At 44.1% G+C, this 20,819-nt stretch overlaps 1 protein-coding gene across 1 annotated transcript in view; it reads right to left on the bottom strand.

Annotated features, from left to right (window-relative positions):
* Positions 1-3,025: 3,025 nt before the first annotated feature.
* The window catches only part of maml3 (mastermind-like transcriptional coactivator 3), a 100,407-nt gene continuing 82,613 nt past the window's right edge, over positions 3,026-20,819 (bottom strand). Inside the window, exons 4-6 of the mRNA XM_010736042.3 lie at positions 10,039-10,305; positions 8,643-8,730; positions 3,026-7,030 (exon numbers count right to left, since the gene is read on the bottom strand). Of these exons, the coding sequence (XP_010734344.2) occupies positions 5,931-7,030; positions 8,643-8,730; positions 10,039-10,305 (1,455 nt within the window). The 3' untranslated portion in view covers positions 3,026-5,930. The remainder of the gene's footprint in view (positions 7,031-8,642; positions 8,731-10,038; positions 10,306-20,819) is intronic.

Here is a 20,819-nt window from a genome sequence, read left to right as displayed (position 1 = left end):
ACAGGGTGAAGGCCTCTGATTTTACCTCAAGCTCCACCTTGCGGTTGAAACTTTAGTTCTTTGGTGGAATATCTTGACAGCTATTGGATGGATTGTCATGAAATGTGGTTTGTGTTCCAGGCAGGATGAAATCTAATCACTCTGGTGATGACTTAACTTGACATGTAGCCCCGTCATCAGGTCAAACATTTTAATGTCCAACACAAAATATAAAGACATTTGCGTAAGCCTCAGCTGTTCTTTGTGTTTAGTGCTTATTAGCAAATGCTAACATGTCTTAACACGCTGTTAATTAACAGCGTGTTCCAAATCCATACTGCAGACTAACTCTTATCGAGTATACAGCGTGTTCACGCTGGAAAAGTGACAAAAGGAAGGATACTCAAGCCAGACAGGACGAATGCTAAATATAGTTGATTTTTTAGCAGCGCACTGCTGGAAATAAATTTCTTGGTGGTGGCGGTGAAACAGCTTCACAAAGACAACAAATAATAGTATCATGTCCTGTTAGTGGTGATTCTTTTGTAGACTGATAGATGATAGATGAATTGATATATAGACTAATAATTTACATTTTGGATTCTTCTGTTGGAAGAAATTCCTCTGAATTTTGGAAATGTGCGGGGCATTTTCATTTATTTCTGACATTTTATACAATGACTAGTTCACTGAGAGCAGCAGCACATTTAGTGATAAAGAAAATGGTTGTTCCTTGGCGCCCTGCAGCTCCTCCAGTCTGATTGGATTCATGTAGGAAACCGATGAGTTTGGTGGTGCTATCAACAGTTGTTCTACTTTTTCACACCAGTAATGAACACCTCAACATCGTGCTCTCCGGAGATCTTAGGGTGTGTGCTTGAGGGTGGATTGTAGCAAACACCTCCAACTGCAGCCCTCCTCCCTCCCTCCCTCACCACCACTCCCCATCTTCCTCCTGTCCTGTCCTTCATCCTCCCTCTTCCTCTCGTTTTTCTCTGTCCTAGGTGGTGTCGCTACTGAACATGAGTAATGATGTTGTCATCTCTGTTAGTCTCCATTTATCAATGTCAGATGGAAAGCAGGAGTGTGGTGGATGTGTGTGTGTGTGTGTGTGTGGTGCTGGTTGGTGGGGGGTAGAGAGTTGAGGAGAAACAAGGCAGCCAGGGAGAGGGGATAGGAAATATGTAGCTGGAATATAAGGAGGTGAGGTAGAGGAAGGTGGCCGTGATGAAGAAAAGAGGCGTGGCTGACAGGATGAGGAGGAGTGAGTTTGAGAGGGGTGGGCGGATCATGGAAAAGATGAATTACAACAAAAAGGTCCCGGCCCTGCGTGTGGCCTGCCTGCCTGTCTTTCTTTCTGTCTGTCTGTCTGTCTGTCTGCTGACACCAACAGGGTACCCATGATTCATTGTCGCTATTACTGCCAGACAGAATTAAGGCTCTGCTCTTTAGCATATGCAAGTCTAATTATGCAAATTAGGTCTGTTAGACAAAACATTACTGCGGCAGTTAGTCAGTCTGGTTTTAGCCGCTACATGAATGTGTGTGCATTTGTCTCAGTCAGTCTCGCGACCCTAAAATGAAATTACTGCTTGTCAGCTAGCCAGGGTGAGTATTGATGTTGCTGTGTATCTGCAGACACCGTGTCGCTGTGTATGGAGGATCGAAATGGGCAATAATCACAAGCCAACTGATAAAATCAATGAAAACTCCAGTTTTCCTTATGTTATACTTCATGGTAATGATGTGGGTGTGTCCATAAATGTCCATAGCTGTGATTGGTTCAGGATATATATATGTGCCTTTGTGTAACTACAGTGGAGACTGGAGAGGCTATGTGTGGCTAGCTAGCTAGCTTAAAGGTCCAGTGTGTAGACTTTAGTTGCATCTACTGGTATAATCGCTGCATTGCAATCTCCTCACATCACCCTCGCCTTCCTAGTGTAAAGGATAAACAACACTTGAAAGGCCATATCTAGAGTTGGTATTTAATTTGTCTGTTCTGGGCTACTGTAGAAACACTGTGTTTCAACATGGTGGCCTCCGTGAAAGAGGACCCGCTCCCACTGTAGATATAAAAGACAAATTTTAAAGTATCAAAAATAAAAAATGTTCAGGTGATTATACATGCATGGACTCATAGTTATGAATATTATATTTCATGTCTGCCTTATTCTGAAAATAAAGGCCCTATATTGTACACACTGCTAACACTGCTACCTAAACACACTAAGCACGAGCGTTTCACACATTTAAGCTAATGTTTGTCGGCACACAAATTCCTAATCCTCCACGTGCTGTGCTATATCACTTTGTATAAAGTTTTTTACCAGTTATAAAATCATTTTAGCTAGCAGGCTGACAAATCTAGCTAGCTCGCGATACTTGGAAATTCAAAGACAGCCGACTTATATCTTTATCTTCAAGCGCTTATTTTATCTTCACAATGGAAATAACTTTTAGGCTTCCATGCATCATCCTTGTCATTTTGTATGTGCAATTTAATCTATATTTCTATATCATCAAGAATAATCTAAAAACTTTCAAGCATGGGTAGCTAGCTAATTAACATTAGCTCACTTAAAGTTTCCATTTATATTTTTGATATTTTGTCAGTTTTGGGGCTCCACAGCTGTGTTTCTAATGACTGCACCAACAAATTAACCCAAAGAACAACAACAAACTTTCATTTAATATGATCAGCGAGAACATTCTCTCTTTATTGTATCTTTTTGAAAAACAAACAAACAAACAAAAAAAAAGTCTTTTGTAATTCTCTTTTGTTAACATTTCAGAATTCTGTACAGGATAAAAAGAAATAAGCACTGCTTAAGAACAGAGTCAAATCTCAAACTAGAAAAAACAAATGAAAAAAATTCCAAAAAAGAGAGGAGGTTTACAATACAAATTAGTAGTAAGACATTGTCTGAAGTGCAATGGCATAGCTCAGATGGGTTAAACGTGAAACCAAAAAACTTCAAAATAAAAATACTTCTCTATTTTCCAACAAACAGTAAATTCTTTACAGAGTAGAGACTGTATTATCTGATGTATTTAAACCTGTAAAAACATATTTACAAATAGCCATTATCTTTTATATACTTTTTCTCATAATCACATATATGTCAGCACCAGTAAAAAAAAACAAATAAAATAAAACAAAGAACATCAACAACAACAATTTTTTGTTAAAATGTTGTCTACAGACTTGGTCCCGGTACATAATGATATTTGGAGGAAGCTTCCTTTCTCTTCCTGAAGGGATTTCAAACCATATCATGAACTCTTACTTTGAAGAAGACAACAAGGTCACAGAGGCTGTGACCTTAACACTGACCCACAAGTGTTTCTCTACCTTCCTGCCTCCAGTTCGGAGCGGTAAAATTAAGGTGTTTTCCTACACACTGCCTCCATTTCACCGGTCTGGTGCTCTGAATTTGGGCCTGCCTGGAGTATTGGAGCGGTATCAAAGTTTTGGAAGCATGAGCAGTGGAGCTACCGAAGGAGTGGGCGCTCCACTGCGTTTCCTACACAGGGTAGGCTCAAACAATCCAAGAGTTTCTCTAGACAGCGACATGGTGGTATTCCTTATTTTGACCATCTCCCCCCCCTGTTAAAACTGGGGGACGCTACAACCTTCGACATCCATCTGCCGTTGACCTTCTGACTCCACACAGTGAGACGGAGGACTTCAACTCCCCAAACATGATGAAATCAAAGTACAGAACCTCATTCGTAGGTGCTACCAAGTGCAGCAACGCTTACAGGACGATGGGCGTGGTGGTTAAAGTTTTTTGTATTTAAAGGGTTGGATTATACAACATCAACAACCATGAGAACAAATGCGCTGATGGCGAGGAGTTAGTTTACAGAGAAGAAGGCTTTTTGGTTTGTTGATTACAGCATCATCCTCCGAACGTTCACTCTTGATGAGCTAAATACAAAGTAATGCACGTACAAACACGCTTTCATTCGTCTTTGAACCAAGACTACAAAACAGTTAAGAGAAGTAAGGTGTTACCAACGACTACTGTATTAAAACCTATTCGACATATTTATTACTCAACCATTAGGGCAAAAGAGTGGACTGCGTGTTGGTGATGAATTAAAGCCGTAAGGCCTTGGAGGAAAGCCTACAGGTTACTAGTAAGCTCTGAGAGGAGAGGGGAGACACCGACTTCAGTGGAAGCACTGATTGTTTTGATGCTAACTGGCGCTAACCGTTGTCACCCTTTAAGCCCAATCAGAAGTTTCTCTACCGTCTATGAAACAAACTCAAGGCTTAGCAGTGGTTCATTTTCCTAGTAAAGCGCTGGAAGGGGACAACTCGGATTTCTTCACAGTAGTGTTACAGTATAGCACAGTTACGTTCTAGTTTGGAGCGAGGGCGGTTTTATAGCTGCGGTACAAGAGAAAGCCACAATGTAAAGCGGGGCTACGGCTGATTGACAACTAGCTGTGTCACAATGGAAGGGAAGGCTGTGCTGCGACGGGAGGACAAACAGATTTTTCAAAAAGACAACACAAACTAAAAGAAGGCTAATTTGAACTTTTTTCTTTTTTTTTCTCTTTTTTTTTTTTTTTTCCATTTTAATCAACAAAGACACAACCAGCATCATTGTTAGAGATAAAACACAGCAACAAACAAAACAATGTGGGTGGGCTTTCAATGAGCTTTTTTGTTAGTTTTTTTTCCGTAAAAAGAAGAAGTCACTTGTGGTGCTTGAATACATTCAGTGCCCAGCGATCGTTTTGCTTCGTGTCAGCCTGATGCATGTGATGTGGTTTGTGTCACGCAGGCAGAAGGTTTAATGTAATATTAGCTCTGTTAGCTGCCTCTCACACTTCCGCTCATCCTCCCGGGCTGATGCTTGTTTGCCTGTTTGTTGGTTTGTATACGTGTATATGTGTATATGTGTGTGTGTGTGTGTGTGTATGAGCTTTTGAGTCCTAGTGCTTGCTTTAGCTGCCTATTCTCTCTCCCTCGTTCTCTGCTTTTCACTCTCTTTGTCTTCCTCTACATGCATACCCGTCACCCTCGGCACACACAGGAAATGAACCCCCCCCCAAAAAAAAATAAAAAATTGCCACCCAGGTCGGTTACCTTGCAAAAGCACTAGAGGGCAGAGTGTGCTTGTGTGGCACAACAGAAGAACATCATTTGTTCTGTTGTGATGTTCACAATTTAAACAGAGAAAGGAGAGTTGAGAGCGAGGAATGAGTCTCTGGAGAGAGGGTGGGAAAGACGGGAAGAGAGAGAGAGGGAAGGAGGATGAGAGAGTAAGAGAGAGAGAGAGAGAGAGAGAGAGAGAGAGAGAGAGAGAGAGTGAAGAGAACAAAGTGAGAGAGCACAAGGGAGACATATTTGCGTGTGTGTGTGTGTGTGTGTGTATATGGGGGGCACAAATCTAAGAGAGGAAATGGGAGCGCTGAGAGAGCTTTCTACTCCCTTCAGCTCCTCACATAGTTGAGAGATCTGAAGCACTGAGCTGGGTGGCACAAACACACAAACACAAATAAATTGCTGTCTTGAGAACAAGTCTTCCTTCCCCTTCATCAGTCTGCGGTGTTCAATCAGCCCCTGCTGAAGCTCGGGCTCAAAGCGCTGCTGTGTAAACGGGGCTCGCTTTCAAACACTGGAACATGAGAAAAATTCATCCGGTGGAGAAAAAAGGGAAACTAATGAAACACACCTCTTAATCTCTATATTGGTTTTTCATTAATATGCACAAGACCATAATGATCGCTCTCTCCATCTCACACTCACACACGCACACACACAAAACATAACACAAGAACTCATTTATAACCTTGCTCATGTTTTACAAAACAAAAACATGCCAGTCCACTTCACGTCGTCCTTTTTGTTTGACTCTCTCAGGTTTAAACGTTTGTCCTGCTTTAATGTCTTAGTTCATCCAGTAAAAACTCATCCCCAGTTTCCCCGTTGGCTATTGGTTCGGGAAAAACTCCTCCATCCAACCGTCGCTTGAGTCCAGCTCCGCCCCTGAGCCATCGCCCAGTCCAAAAGCTCCTCCCCCTGAGGGCCCGCCCCCATAACCATAGGATGACATGTCCTGATTGGCTGTCCTTTGGTAGCCCGGTGGCTGACCTCCAACCCCGACTCCCCCTGGTCCGTAGGGTCCACCTCCTCCTCCCCCCGCCCCTATTCCAGGCCCCCCTGGGCCCGGCCCGAACCCTCCCATCCCAGTCATCCCCTGGCCCATCACCCCTTGGTTCATCCCCTGGTTCATGACCATGGGCCGGGGCTGGTTGGTCCTGGGCTGTCCGCCCATGTGAGGGCCCATCATTGGGCCGCCCATGCCAGCCGCTGGGTTGCCCACTCTGGGGTCCATTCCCTGGCTCATCCCTTGTCCCGGGCCCTGAAAGTGTTGCTTAGCCATGCGCGGGGGTTGACCTGGCTGCATTCCATAACCCTGGGCGGAACTGAACCCCACCATGTCTCCTCCCCCTCCACCTGTAGTCCTTCCAACTCCTCCCCCCATGGCCTGCAGACTCTGTCCTTGCTGCTGCGGCCAGCCTCCTGCCGCCATTCCTCCACCTCCTCCTCCTGCTCCCAGCATGCTTTGCAGTCTCTGTGCTTGGGCTTTGGCGTTAGGAGGACCTTTCAGGGGTTGCTGCGTCATGGAGTTCATTAACATCCCCTGTCCTCCATACCCTCCAGCTCCACCACCTCCGGGGCCTCCAGGCATACCTCCAACCCCAGGACCTGCACCTGCTTGTCGGGGTGGTCCTCCGGCAGGGTTGTGCTGCGGTGGAAGACCCATGGAGGCTTGGACACTTTGGCTCTGGTGCTGCTGCTGGTGGATCATTTGGCTCATGGAGGGGTTGAGCCCGTACAGGGTACCCTGGTTGGACCCCTGGTTGCCGTAGGGTAAGCCCATGTCAGTCTGGGGTCCCACTGAGCCACCCTGGCCCTGAACAGAACTCATCTGGACCATTTGCTGCTGGTTCTGCTGCTGATGTAGGAGACGGGCAGCCCGAATGCTCTGGAGGGCCTGGCTCCTGGACGCCAGATCCTGAGGAGAACCTAAAAAACGGAGAATCAGAGGATTTTAAACCAGAATACGGAGACAATAAACAAGAGTTGGGAAAGAATTAGAGAGGCATATGGAGAGAGAAATCACAAAGGAGCTGGACTTTTGTAAAAGAGCTTTGGAGTCTGTATACTAGATCCACTTAAATCACCAAATGGCACATAAGACCAATCTAATAAGTCAGTGCTGAGGCAAAGATTTATGTTCCGTGACAACCTGTTTACTCTGGAAACGAACACTTCCCTCCCAATTTACTTCAAATCCGAACACACTAAAATAAAACTAAACACACTGAAGCGCCAGCACCTCACTTTCCCACTTTTTCCTATTAGAGGCTCAGTAGTGGCAGAGCCGAGGAGGTCTGCTAGCGTGGAAATGGTTCTAAATCCTCTAATAAACCCACTTCTGACATCATTCCACTAATCCCTCACCTCACAGATCAGACTGGAACTGTAACACGGGAGTCAAAACGGAGAGGATCACAAACTCCAGACTTGTAAGTAGTGAAGTGAGCAGAGTTGGAGGTAATGTAACGTGACAAAATAGCCACATCTATGTCGCACGTCGCTTCATGTAAATATAAACGAGTACAGGGAGTGCGATCGCAGGTGATACTAGCACAGGTATTGCTTTCAAATCATTGAAACGCTGCAGGATGGCTGAACTAACAGGTACATTTCTAGGCCAGAGTTTCATGCTGAAGCCCCTCTTCCTCTCCATATTATCTCCTAGACTTGCAGACAGACTCTCTGATGGCTATAAATGGCTTTTGAGTTGACTCTCCTCTTCCCTCTCTGAATATTTTTTTCATCTCTCCATCATCCTCTCACCCACTCATCTCTCTCTCTCTCTCTCTCCCTCTGTCTTTCTTTCTCATCCCAACCTCTCCTTCTACCTACCAGACCATCTACCTATTCTTCTTGTTACCAGCCTCTACCCTCCCTCCCTCCTCCTCCTCCTCCTCCTCCTCCTCTCCCATTTCCCTCCTCTCATCCATCTCTCTGACTTCACCGGAACTCTGGGGGATCCAGGACAGACAAGTTGCCGTGGTAACAGGCAGAGCAGGAATATTCTATATTTTTTTTTACAAAGAGAGCGAGAATAGAGAGAGAGAAAGAGAGAGAGAAAGAGAGAGAGAGACAGAGAGAAAGAGGCTGAAGAGCATCTGAGCGCCAACTGATGTATCTGACAGAGACAGACCGAGAGGACGAGGTTTGGTTTCAGGGTGATGTTCAGTCAGAGCTGCTGTTTGCATACATGTTTTTATGTGTTTGTGTGTCTGTCTGCCTCTGAATATGGCAGAGAGTGAACTGTAAAATCTGTTAAATGTATTGGCACTCTACCATGTATACCATTACTTGTTGCAGACCCAGTATGCATGTGTGATTGTAAGCATTTATTTTGTGCAACCATCTGGACGATAAGCAAAGAACTGGAAACTGATTTACCAAAAATCCATTTACTAATGTGGTCATCAATAAAACCCTGAAGAATCTAGGTCAGGTCTTGCATTGTTTATCTGAAAATCTATTTAGGTGCCACTTTCTGCACAACACGTGTTTTGTTGCTCAGGTGAAATGAACGCATTGTGTTTGTGTCTCTCACCTTGGTACTGATTGACTTGGGGGTATGGATTCCTCTGGCCCTGACCCATCTGTCTGGGGAGATGCTGCTGCTGCTGCTGTTGTTGGAGCTACACACAGACACAAATATTAAGAATGTAGGTTACAAATGTGTTACATGACTATTTCATGAATTAAAGGTTTTGGTATCATTACAGGATACACTCAAGAGAAGGGGTCAAAGAAAAAACAGTTAATCACAATAAATGTTATAAACATAATTGAACACGGTTACAAAATGTGAGATGGATGTTTGGTACAGCAGAAGTGAGACGGATGTTTGGTGTTGCAGAGGTAAGACAGATGTTTGGTACAGCAGAAGTGAGACAGATGTTTGGTACAGCAGAAGTAAGACAGATGCTTGGTGTTGCAGAAGTGAGACAGATGTTTGGTGTAGCAGAAGTGAGACAGGTGTTTGGTGTAGCACAAGTAAGACAGGTGTTTGGTGTAGCAGAAATGAGACAGGTGTTTGGTGCAGCAGAAGTGAGACAGGTGTTTGGTGTAGCAGAAGTGAGACAGGTGTTTGGTGCAGCAGAAGTAAGACAGATGCTTGGTGTTGCAGAGGTAAGATAGATGTTTGGTATAACAGAAGTGAGACAGATGTTTGGTACAGCAGAAGTGAGACAGATGTTTGGTGTAGCAGAAGTGAGACAGGTGTTTGGTGTAGCAGAAGTGAGACAGATGTATGATGTTCTCCTTTACAAACACCACCACAGCTGATCAGTGTTCAAACAGGAAACCAAAGGTAGCTCCATCACAGCCATGGTGTTGCTGCATGTACAGAAAATTAAGTGGAAAAACTTCAGTCTGGGTCTTTGCTGCATAAAAAGCAGCTGTGTGCCTGGAAAGCAGAGGTGTTGCTCATTTAAATGGAGGTATGATATCCAGTTAACAACATACACTAAACCCCAACAGGATGCCTCCATGCCTATATTTGTGTGTCTGTGTATGTTTTTGCTGATCCAATTAAAATCAACATGGTGGGTGGTGACTTCAGAGTTCAGAACTCTTTAACACTTGATTCCTTCACAGAGAGAGAAATAAAAAGAAAACACCACATTATCACAGCAGGCGGCATGTGGCAAAAACACACACACACACATGCACACACACAGACATCGCAGAGATTAAAAGGCAGTAGTGAAGAGGGGGCTGTTAGAGGGTAATTATACATGCAACCAGACAACAGTAAGGAAGAGGAGAGGATGAGCTGCTCTTGTTAGAGCTGCACACACACACACACAGCCAAACACATGAACAAACAATGCACACACACAGTTTAAGACATGGCAGATGAATCATACAGACCTAGTCATCTTCACTGCACCACCACACAAACCTTCTGCTACGAGCACACTGGCTAAACCAACAAAACTCACCTGTTCAGCCAGCAGTTGCTGCTGCTGCTGTTGTCTCTGCTCTCTGAAGAGCTGCTGTTTCTGCTGCTCCATCATGTGCATCTGCACCCTCTTTTCCTGCTCCATCGCCATCATCTGTTTCATCATGGCCGCCTGCTGCTGGTTGCCCACATAACCCGGAGGTGGACCCGAGCCCTGGTTGGGACCCACGCCTGAAGCCACGCCCCCAGCAGGGTGAGGTGGCGGGATGGCGCCTGGCGGTCGTGACATTCCCACCACACCTTGTTCCTGCGCAAAGAGAGGGGAGGAGACATCCGGTCAGATGGACTGTTCAGCAGTCAGTCACTCACTCATCAGTTAGGACACTGAAAGAATAGTTTGCCACCAGCCAGCAGCTGGCTAGCCTAGCTTAGCATAAAGACTGGAAATGGAGGAAACAGCTAGCCTGGCTCTGTCTGAAGGTACCAGAACCTCTAAAGCTCACCAATTAACACATTATATCTTATTATATGTACAACTTCCTCACGTTCCCACTGGTTGCCTGGCAACTGCTCCCGGTTGAGAAATAGCCCAGTACATAACTCGTCCATAAAACGGTGAATTAACATTTTTACACTTCAGCTTTTCATCAAATGAGATATGACATGTTAGCTTTAGGTGTGTTTGCTGAATTCTGAGTCAGGCCAGTCGTCTCACCGTTTCTAATCTTTGTGCTGTGCTAAGCTAACTGATTGTTAGCAGTAACTTCATATTTGACATGCAGATTTAAGAGTGGTATTGATTTTCTCATTTAAGCCTCGGTTCCAAAATGTTGGACTACTTTTTTTTTTTTAATGTTTTTATACGTAGAATAGTAAAGCTAAAGGAAAAAATAAAAAGCCAAATTAGCTTTTCCACAGCTAACAAAGACATGTCAAACCTCTGCTTCAGTGCCATTGTTACTGCTCTTTATCACAAGTGAATGACGTACAATTACATCAGGTACAGGAAGAATGCATATTCAGTACACTCCCGGCATCATCAGCATCTCCAGTGACACCTTTGCACAGTCTGGTTTTGACATAAAACTGTAGTCAGCTGTTATTTTGTATACTAGGACACAAAAGACAGTCCAGGTGTCCGTGAATGAGTGAGAAACAAGATAAAGACAGGACTCTTTCAAGATTCAGCATGTCAGGCCACCCTGAGTCCTCCCCAATGGGGCATTGGTTGGTCCTCGCTGCATACATTATCTCCTCATTAGCATATAAAGAGCACTTCCTCCACCACTCAGCCGTATGCTAATCTCTAATAGGATGAAATGGCCTGCTCTGGCCAATGGGAGGGGAGCGTTTATAAATCTATTAAAGGCTGGACAGCTGAACGGGAGTGGACACCATTTAGGCCGGCTGACAGCAAGAGAGGCGAAAGGCCCAGAGAGGATGGGAAAGAACGATTCAGAGTGTTTGCACACATAAAGACACAACAAGACACAGCTGCACACAGGAACAGACAGTGCACGACAAATCACATTTAACTGCAGGGCAGGAATGAAACAGCAAAAGCAGGATTACAATAGCGCATCACAGCATTGGAAAGAGTCTGTAACACATCACTATACTCAATATGTTTTGAAAGAACCAAAGCCTCATAATCCGTGCTGAGGCTCTGCTCTTCATAGAAAGGAGTTAGGTGGAGATAAACCTCATATATTAGACCACAAAAAACCCCGTGGAGCAAACAGAATCAGCTGCTTAAGACTGGCTCACCAGACAGCCAGACCAGACTGATCGATGCTCAGAGCTACGTGTCTCATCTCCGGTTGGCATGTTCCTGCCGGATGGCAGCAAGGCAGTGAGACGATGTGAGGAAAGGAGCAGAGAGGGGAAGGAGAGGCGTAGTGTCAGGAAATGACCAACGGGTGGCAGTGGTGATCTTTAAGCTTACGTGTGCGTGTGTGTGTGTGTGTGTGTGTGTGTGTGTGTCTCACTGGCCTCCTCTCAGCAGATGGCTCAATCATGACGGTTCTGATCTACGATCTCTCCCTCTCCCCCACTCACTCTACCTCTTTTCTTCCCTTCTCTCTAAACACCCCACCATCAAACTCCTTTCTCCACTCGTTTTCGGCTTCTCTCCCTCTCTCTCTGTAGACAGGGGGCCCTGAGTCATGTCCACACAATTGCCAGGAAGGAACGGAAGAGAGATGGATTTCAAAGGAAGGAGGAGAGAAAAAGTCTCAGAGAACTAAAGACTTTGGTGGAGGTGGTGTGTGCGTGTGTTGCAGGGTAGAAGTGGCAGTAGAAGAGAAGGAAAGATAGGAGGCTACAGTATATGTAAAGTTAAATAAAGCAAAAGAGAAAGGTGCATGAGGGAGGGGATGAAAAAGAAGGTAATGAATTAGCAGGAGTATTTCAGTGTTATTAGTACTTCACTGGAGCGTTGCTAATATACAACGAATTGAATGTCACGCCAATAAAGCTTACTGAATCGAGAGCAGGTATCCTCTTTAGAATGAAAGAAGGAAATTCAATTAATGGAAGAGAAAAGAACATATGTGAGGAAAGAAGAAAGGCATGAGAGCAGAGTGAGGAGAGAAGGAGAGCAGGTCTTATTATGGGTGGGGAAAAAGAAGAAAAAAAAGCGACGGGGAGGTGCACAAAGAGGAGGAGTAAAAGGTAGAGAGGAGAGCAGGTACCCTGGCAACAGTTGCTGTGGCGAGGAGCAGATGGCGCCTGGAGGAGCGGTTATGGCCGCCGTGTCTGGTCTGGTCACCCTCTCCGCAACGCCGGGCAGACCCCAACGAGTCACACGTACTGTACACACACTCACAGCTATCCTACTTTGGCTTTCTTCGACCTCTCTCCATTTCTCAGTCCATCTTTCATTCTCTCTGTCCTAACTCATGAATGTTGTTGAATAATGCAACAAACAGCATCCACTGTATGTCGGTCTGTCTTTTTTTCTCTTTCAGCCTTGTCCATCCAACCCTCTCCGTCTGTGCCTCTGTTTCTTTGTCCCCAGACGCTTCATTCTGGCACCTTTGACCATCTTGAGTCAGTCCTTAAACTCTGTGCAGTGCAACAACAACAACAGCAACAATGTAAAAAAAAAAAAAGAAACTAATGAGGGCTCAGTGTTGATCTGCTAGCTGCAGAAGGAACAGAGACGCTGTGAGTTTGAAACTGCAACAGCTACTCTAAGATGCAGATGGATCAGTTTGGGAGGAAAGGCTGGGGCAGAAAGAAAGAAACAGGAACGGAGGCTAAAACGAAAGGAGAGGTGAATGTATCTCAGGTTGTTCTGCAGGATGTGTGTGTTTGTGTGTGTGTGTGTGTGTGTGTGTGGGGTGGAGGCTGTCAGCTTTATTGGGTTAGGAAGTATGGAGAGGCCAGGTGATTACATTACACGTGAAGTGAGCGGAAATGTGTGTGCGCATGTGTGCGAGTGAGAGAGTCGAGGGGGAAAGATGGTAGGAGAAATTGTCTATTTCATTCCTGTGTCTCATGGAGCAGAAATCTACTGTATTTACTGCGTGTGTGTGTGCGTACAGGTGTGTTTAAAGGTGTAGCTGCATACACTGGTACGGTCATACACCCTCTAGTAAGGATGAAATCGCCTGCTCCCATGGTGATCACACAGCAGTGACATTACTTCTATGAAATAACACTCTCTTTCTCACACACACACACACACACTACAGTACAGTACATGGCAACCACCTTCAAGAACCGAAGGGAAACACAGACAGACAGACCACTACAACCCTTCATGACGCCTTACAGTTCATGCAAAGTGGCATTAAATGAAACACTACTGCACACCATGAGTAAACGCACACACACACACACACACACACACACACACACACACACACAGCCTATCAAAGGAGCAGCGCCTGGCAGCAGAGTGCTGGGTGTCTGTGTGCTCTCCAGAGTGGCTCACATCTGTCACCCACTTGTGTAAGAGAAGGAAGGGAGGGAGTGCGAAGAAGAGGAGAGCCGGAGCAGTAAAACAGAGAGAGAGAGACAGAAAGAGAGAGAGAGAGAGAGAGCTGGGCCGGATGGATGGATGGATGGATGAGGAGATGCCTCATTAGACTCTCACGCAGACTACCGCTGCAATCACACACACACAAAAAAAAACGAACAGGAAGTACATCCCGGCAGCAGAGCTTGAACGGCATGGTGGATGCCGCGGCAGCCAGCGGTTTGTTGCGTGTGTTACAGCTTGTTAGCGTGGCCAGATTGAAGGTCACAGGTTTGATCTCATTCACAGCCGGCACTCGTCAACGTCTCGAGCATCCTTGAGCTTCACACTGGTTGACCTTGCACTCTGACCCTGCTGGTGATGTCTTAGACGTGTAGAAATATGTAAATCAAAAAAAGCCGTGGAAAGACAGCGGCAGTAATGTGATGGGATGTCTCACAGGAAGTGTCTGGCTGCTGGAGGAGAGTTTCTGCATTGTGCATTTTCTCCAGCCTAAATATTGATGTATGTAGGATGAACAGACGGAATATAAAGGCTGCCACAGTTATTTTTGTCAGTGCACGCAGGTTGTAAAGAAGCACCTCTACAGTATTGTGGGTTTTTTTTTTAGATGATATGAATACTATAAAATCTATTGAACCATGATCAGTGATGTATATAAAGACACAGTTATGAAACATTTAAGACTTTTACGAATATGGCCATGATCTTGTACGATACATTACATTTTATGGTCATATAAAAGGTTGACAGTACCTACATTTTAAAATTGGATTTCTAATAAACTTTTATACATGCACGTTTAATGATTACTAATATTTAGAACTGTACGCTGCTGTAAACCTATGTTCACCACCTCGAATTGCATGGAAATGGATAACAAATGTGAACTTAATCAACTTAATGGCCTCTTGATTAAACCTGCCAAAATACAGACACAACACAAGTTATGCTGTGATTACGTGTCTGTCAGGTGGAACACAATTAATATACAGAAGATGAAAATAATGAAAAAGAAATGTGCACTTTTCATGTTCAACACAATTCTTTGAAATCTCAGATAGCCATGGCTGAATTTTGTCATAGTCGACTGTCTTTTAGAATCACACTTAACCTCGACTTAACCCTCACTGAATGTCATCCTGGTTCGGAGTTTTAGTCGATAACTGACCGGGTAGAGGTGAGTTTCTAGCAGAGCTAACTAATCTCGGACTGCGTACAGTGCTTGTGTGTGTGTGTGTGTGTGTCACTGTCAGGCTAACAGTTTTTTTGTACAATCTTGATTCCAAATAGGTTGGGACGCTGTGTAAAACATAAATGAAAATGGAATGCAACAATGTGCAAATCCTTTTAGACCTAAATTCAACTGAATGTAATACAAAGACAATAATTTAAAGTTCAAACTGATAAACTTTATTGTATTTATATTTTCATTCTGAATTTGATGCATTCTGTTTTACATTTACACAACACAAGGGGGTGGGGGTCTGCACAAACATAAACAATATCATGGAGCTTTGCTGATTAATGACAGAACCTGTCCACGGCCTACACAGCTAGACTCCTCTAGTCTCAGTCGTCACATAGGAGGACAGGACATGTGTCACTATATGTTTTCAATTCCACTCTGCTTAAGTCGAGGAATAAAGTATTTGTAATCAAGAGAGAAACAAAACATGTGTTGTGTATTAGAGTGCATGGTTACAACATAAGTATTATGCAGCACTGACACAACCGTAACGACACATGCACATACAAAAACACACATGCACGCTAACCCCGAGCAGATGGTGGAGCCAGACCTCGCGGTATTAAACTATCCCCACAGCGCCAAAGGTAAAGAAGACATCACTCTGACACACACAGACACACACACTAACAGGGATAGGCGGAAGTATGAAGCCAGTGGTTTGAGTCTTAGCCACCAGTTGTGTGGAACACATTCACCCACCTACCCCAACCCCACCCCCTCAAAACACACACGCACACACACTTACTCAGTTTCTCCCTGAAGAGAGTTATATTTAAACTGCTGGAGAGGAGTCTTGCTCCCCACAGAGGTCTGTTTAATCTCTTAACATCTCTCTGCTCTAAACCCTAACTGGCCTATTTCTGAATCTTCTGAATCCACACACACACACACACACGCAGGCACATATATAATTTAAGGGGCAATGTCAAAGTGAAATATACGCGAGCCCGTACTTTTTCGACTAAATTTCCCCTCGCAGACTCAAAAACAATGGGCTGGGTTAACAGGTTTTCTGGAGATCATCCTTTAACCATAACTGAACCAACATGACGCCGTGCAGGGATGCTGTGAAATGCATGTAGGCATGCAGGAGTGGATCAATTTAAGTAAATGAATCCCTGCAGCATGAATGCTGTTCGGAGGCGCTGTGCTTAAACCGAGGGATTTCTGTGCGCACACAGGATGCCACCCACAGACAGTGTTGAGCCTGGAATGTCAGTTCATGCTTGTTTGCAATCATGTAGCCAGACATTCTTTAGATTACAATTTACCAGACAAAAGCCTTATTTATATTTGTTTGTCTGCATAGTTATAGATATGGCACACGTTTAATATAGACTAACGACACATATCACAGCATTTACAGCCAAACTTTATGTGCATTGCTTGTTCATTGGCTTTTACTACTTTTTGCATGTAAGGATGTTGGCATAGACATAGATATTACAGATAATTGGTCTCCACTGTACACTGTTCCATTAATAGGATATTATAACTTGTGACTAGCACCACACAGGCTCCACCACTTAACAAAAACATTAGATTTACTAGATTGTACAGCACCACACGATGGTTATAAACAAGTGTGAAAAGATCACCTCAGAAATCTACAGGTTATTTCACAGACATATGTTCAACATTTCTAGCAGTGGGACTTAATGAATTTCACTTCCATGAAATTTGGGCAGACATTCATTGTCCCCAGAGGATGAATCAATCCTGAGGATGATCCCTCATCTTGCTTTATAATCAATAAAATTTTTTATTTGTCTAAAAATCCTATGACCAATAACCGGCATAAAGAAATGCTATGCATTAGCAAATGTCAGCATGCCGATGTTATCATTTAACTCAAAGCACTGCTGTGTCTACTGCTACAGATCGGATAGCATGTTATAGTCTGTACTAAAGAGTCTTTGATAGTAAAGGCTGACACCAAAAACCAGCATCTGTTGCTAAAGGATGGAAAATCTGTGCACTGTCATATTAAATTGTAGCTGCACTTAAAAGTATTTAAATGTAAAATGATGTTATCTACATTTTGTCTGGGATGAGGAGCTAGAATCTAGTTTCATTATTGATTCATGTGTGTACCGTTAATGAATCATTTTGTGCATGAGAAAATAGTGAAAGATTTCCACTTTGTAACACCTAAAATCTTAAAACTGATTGTTGATGATTGCTGATCCCATCAACCGTATAAACGCAATAATAATCAGTTTATTTTGATATCAAACAGAGTCAAGCAGCAGCTTCTCACATTTGACTTACATAAACAAGCAATCACATATCTAAATTGTGGATTCATTTTCTTTTAATCATCAATCGACAAATTGTCTCACTGTTTCACTCTGTTCCTTTGGATCTTGTTAAGAGTTTGCTTTGCTCAGTCCCCTCTCATGAACGTTGCTACTGAGGTGGATAAACGGTCACAGACGGTGGAATATGACGAGCGGCGAGAGGACAGAAGACAGGAGTAAATCATGTTCATGACGACAAGCGAGGAGGAGGGAGCGCGAGCAAAGGGATGAGATCACTGGTGGCCAGGGAGTGATTGTGGCGAGCAGACGAGTGTACCACCCTGAGAGGGACCAGGTGCTATAGTAAATCACCCTGGAAACGGTTGCCATGGAGACCTTAAAGACACACGTGGCGTTGCGCAGAAGCGAGGCCCGTGTCTGGGCGAGTGTGTGATGTAAATGTGTGTGTTTTAAAAAAAAAAAAAAAAAAAGGAGGATAGGGCGAGAGAGATGTGTTTCTGTGTAACCTAATCATGGCGGCTGAGAATGGTACGTCTGAGTGACAGCAGGTGGACTGCGCTTTCTCTTCTCTCCATCACTCTTTCTTTATTATCCTGTGCGTATATGTGCACACATATATATGTGTGTATTGAGGGCAATATACAAAAGCGTGTAGCTTGAAGAAGCAATAAACAGAGAGGAAATCATGTGTTGAGTGTGTGTGCAAGGTTTTCATATTCGGGCTCTTCCCGGAGAGAATTCCCAACTAGAGGGTTTGAATTATTCACAGCTGCGATCAGTGCTGTAACACGGCTGTTAACGGAGGTAAAGATACGTTCCACTCATCCGTCCATCCTCCGTTTCCTCTGTTTACCTCCCTCTCTCTCCCCCGTTATGACAGTAAACTGCCTATTAATCCACCCAGCCACCCTCCCTCTCTCCGAACAACCTCCTCTTCAATTTCCTCATTTACTCTCTCTCACTCTATCCATCCTTTCCTTCCTCATCCCCTTTCCACCGTCCTCTCATTCATCTTTATTTTTCTAAAATCTCTCCCTTATTTCCTCTTTTCAGATCCCTCCATCTAGCCACCCCTCCACCCTTCCTTGCCGTCCTTCCTCCCTTGTTCTCTGTCCACCCTTAGACTCCATCCATCTTCCCCTTCCTTCTTCCTTCTTTGTTCACCCGAGGGTTGATCCTTCCTCTTCTTCTCGCCTGCCTCCTTTGCCCAACAGAGCCTCTCCTCCTCCTCCTTCTCCACCTCCTCCTCCACCTCCTCCTGACTTCACGCCCGCTTTCATTTGTTTTTCTACCTGTTTCACATTTGTTTTTCTACATCCACTCTGATCCATCTTTATTCTTGCTGTTGCTCATTTAACGTCTGAATCCGTCCCTGCCTCAGCAGCTATCATCCTGCTCCTTTGCTCCCATCCCCTCCTCCACCTTTTCAAAATGTACCATTTTCATCTTTTTCACTCTTTCCTCCCATCTTCTTTGACTTCATCTTTACTGAACGGTCATATAACCTCCACCTCTCTTTGTCTCTCCCTCCATCTACCTCTCTAAATCTATCTCTGCCTCTGTCATAGCCCCCTCATTATGCCTTCTCCTCCTCTGTGCTCCCTCCCTCTCCCTCTCTCCAGAGAAGCCATTAGGTGCTGCTGTAAGGCTATCACTCTTTTGCTCTCTCCCTCTCTCTTCACTCTTTTTCTCTCTCTGCTGTGGTCTCGGGGCAATAGGCTCCCCCTTCCCTCCATCCTTTCTGCCATCCCTCTTCAGTCTCTCCATCTCTCTCTTCCTGTGTTTCTTCAGGCGCTCTTTTCTCTCTCCTCCCTTTTCCCTCCCCCACTTCTCCTCGCGTCTTCACATCATCTGACTCCCTTCGCTTCCATCCTCTTCGCCCTACCTCCATCTTGATTTCTCCACCCCTCTAACTACCCCCCACCTTTCCCCTCTATCCTTCCATATTCCAGTGAGATAGTCTAGAGTAGCAGCGAGGTTATACACACTCTGTACTGTATATATGCACACTATGCTGTATACATATACTGTACTGTATACACACTGCGCTGTCTACGGATCTATTACAATCCAAACAGACACACAGGCTCACTGTGTTCCCAACACTGAAGGTTTAATTGATCAGGGCTGCAATTTATGATAATTATTATGATCGATTAATTGTTTTCTAGCTTAACTAATTCATCATTTGGTCTTTATAACGTCAGGAAATAGTAAAAAATGCAACAAGTCTTCCAAATTAAATTGGAAAAACTAAACTGTCTATTTATTGGCATCACTGTGTTTTTTTTTATCTTTTTTTTGACATTTTTAAGAAAATGGCTGAAATAAATAATCAGTTATCACTAATTTGTCTGTTGATCTACTAATTGATTAAACAACTAATCACACGAGCTCTGTAACAGGTTTTCCAGCCAGTCTGTTGGTCTGATCCAGTGACCTATTACTTACAAGTAAGCGGTATAAATAAACCAAAATTATTTTTGGTAACCGTTTGGTGTGTGAAATGTCAAAACAGTGAAAATCACAAATTCCTGAAGTCACCAACCAACAGAAAAGTAAAAAATATTCAATTTATTGTAATGCGAGAGCAAGAAAAGCAGCTCAATGTCACATTTCAGAATCTGGAAATGTCAAATGTTGGGAAAGAAAAAAGATTTAAATCAGGTACCTGATCATTACAGATTTATTTTCTCTGGATGGATTAACCCATTAATCAACAAATTGTTGCAGCTTTGCTCACAAGCTAGCTTCTTTTTCTCCAAAGACACAGATATTTTGTGGATAATATCAGCAAAGAAGCAGACAATGGTCATTTTTTAAAAGGTACATCTGCTGCAGGATTCCGGCTCTGGAGAAAGGATATAATGATGACTAAATCCAATTTTCTTCTCCACTTATTGTATTAGAAACAAACATTCACAAATCAGTCTGAGCACACACACCGACGCTATCTTACAGTGCACAACCTTTCCTTACTTCCTTTTGTCTTACACATTTAGCCGCCTTTCTGTGCGCCGCACCTTCCGCTATCTCCATCGCCCCCGACTCTGCCCATCTTTGTATGCCATTAATCTCTCTCCTCCTTTACCTCCTCTTGCCTTACCCCTCCCTCCCTCTCTCCCTCCCTCTCTCTCTCGCACGCAGGGCAGACAGAGCGAGGCAGAGAGAGATATGGAGACAGAAAAAGAGAGAGAATGACCATTATCTAAGCCAGCATCTGCAATAATTCCACAGCAGCCTATTATCCACAATAGAGCCAAAATGGCCTTTGGTAATATGATGAAATCTGCCGTAAAAAGTAGAAATGGGACTAAAAGCGT

This window comes from Larimichthys crocea, chromosome X, assembly GCF_000972845.2.
Source record: "Larimichthys crocea isolate SSNF chromosome X, L_crocea_2.0, whole genome shotgun sequence".
In the NCBI taxonomy this organism is placed as follows: Eukaryota; Metazoa; Chordata; class Actinopteri; family Sciaenidae; genus Larimichthys; species Larimichthys crocea.
This window is presented reverse-complemented; position numbering and strand designations above follow the sequence as displayed.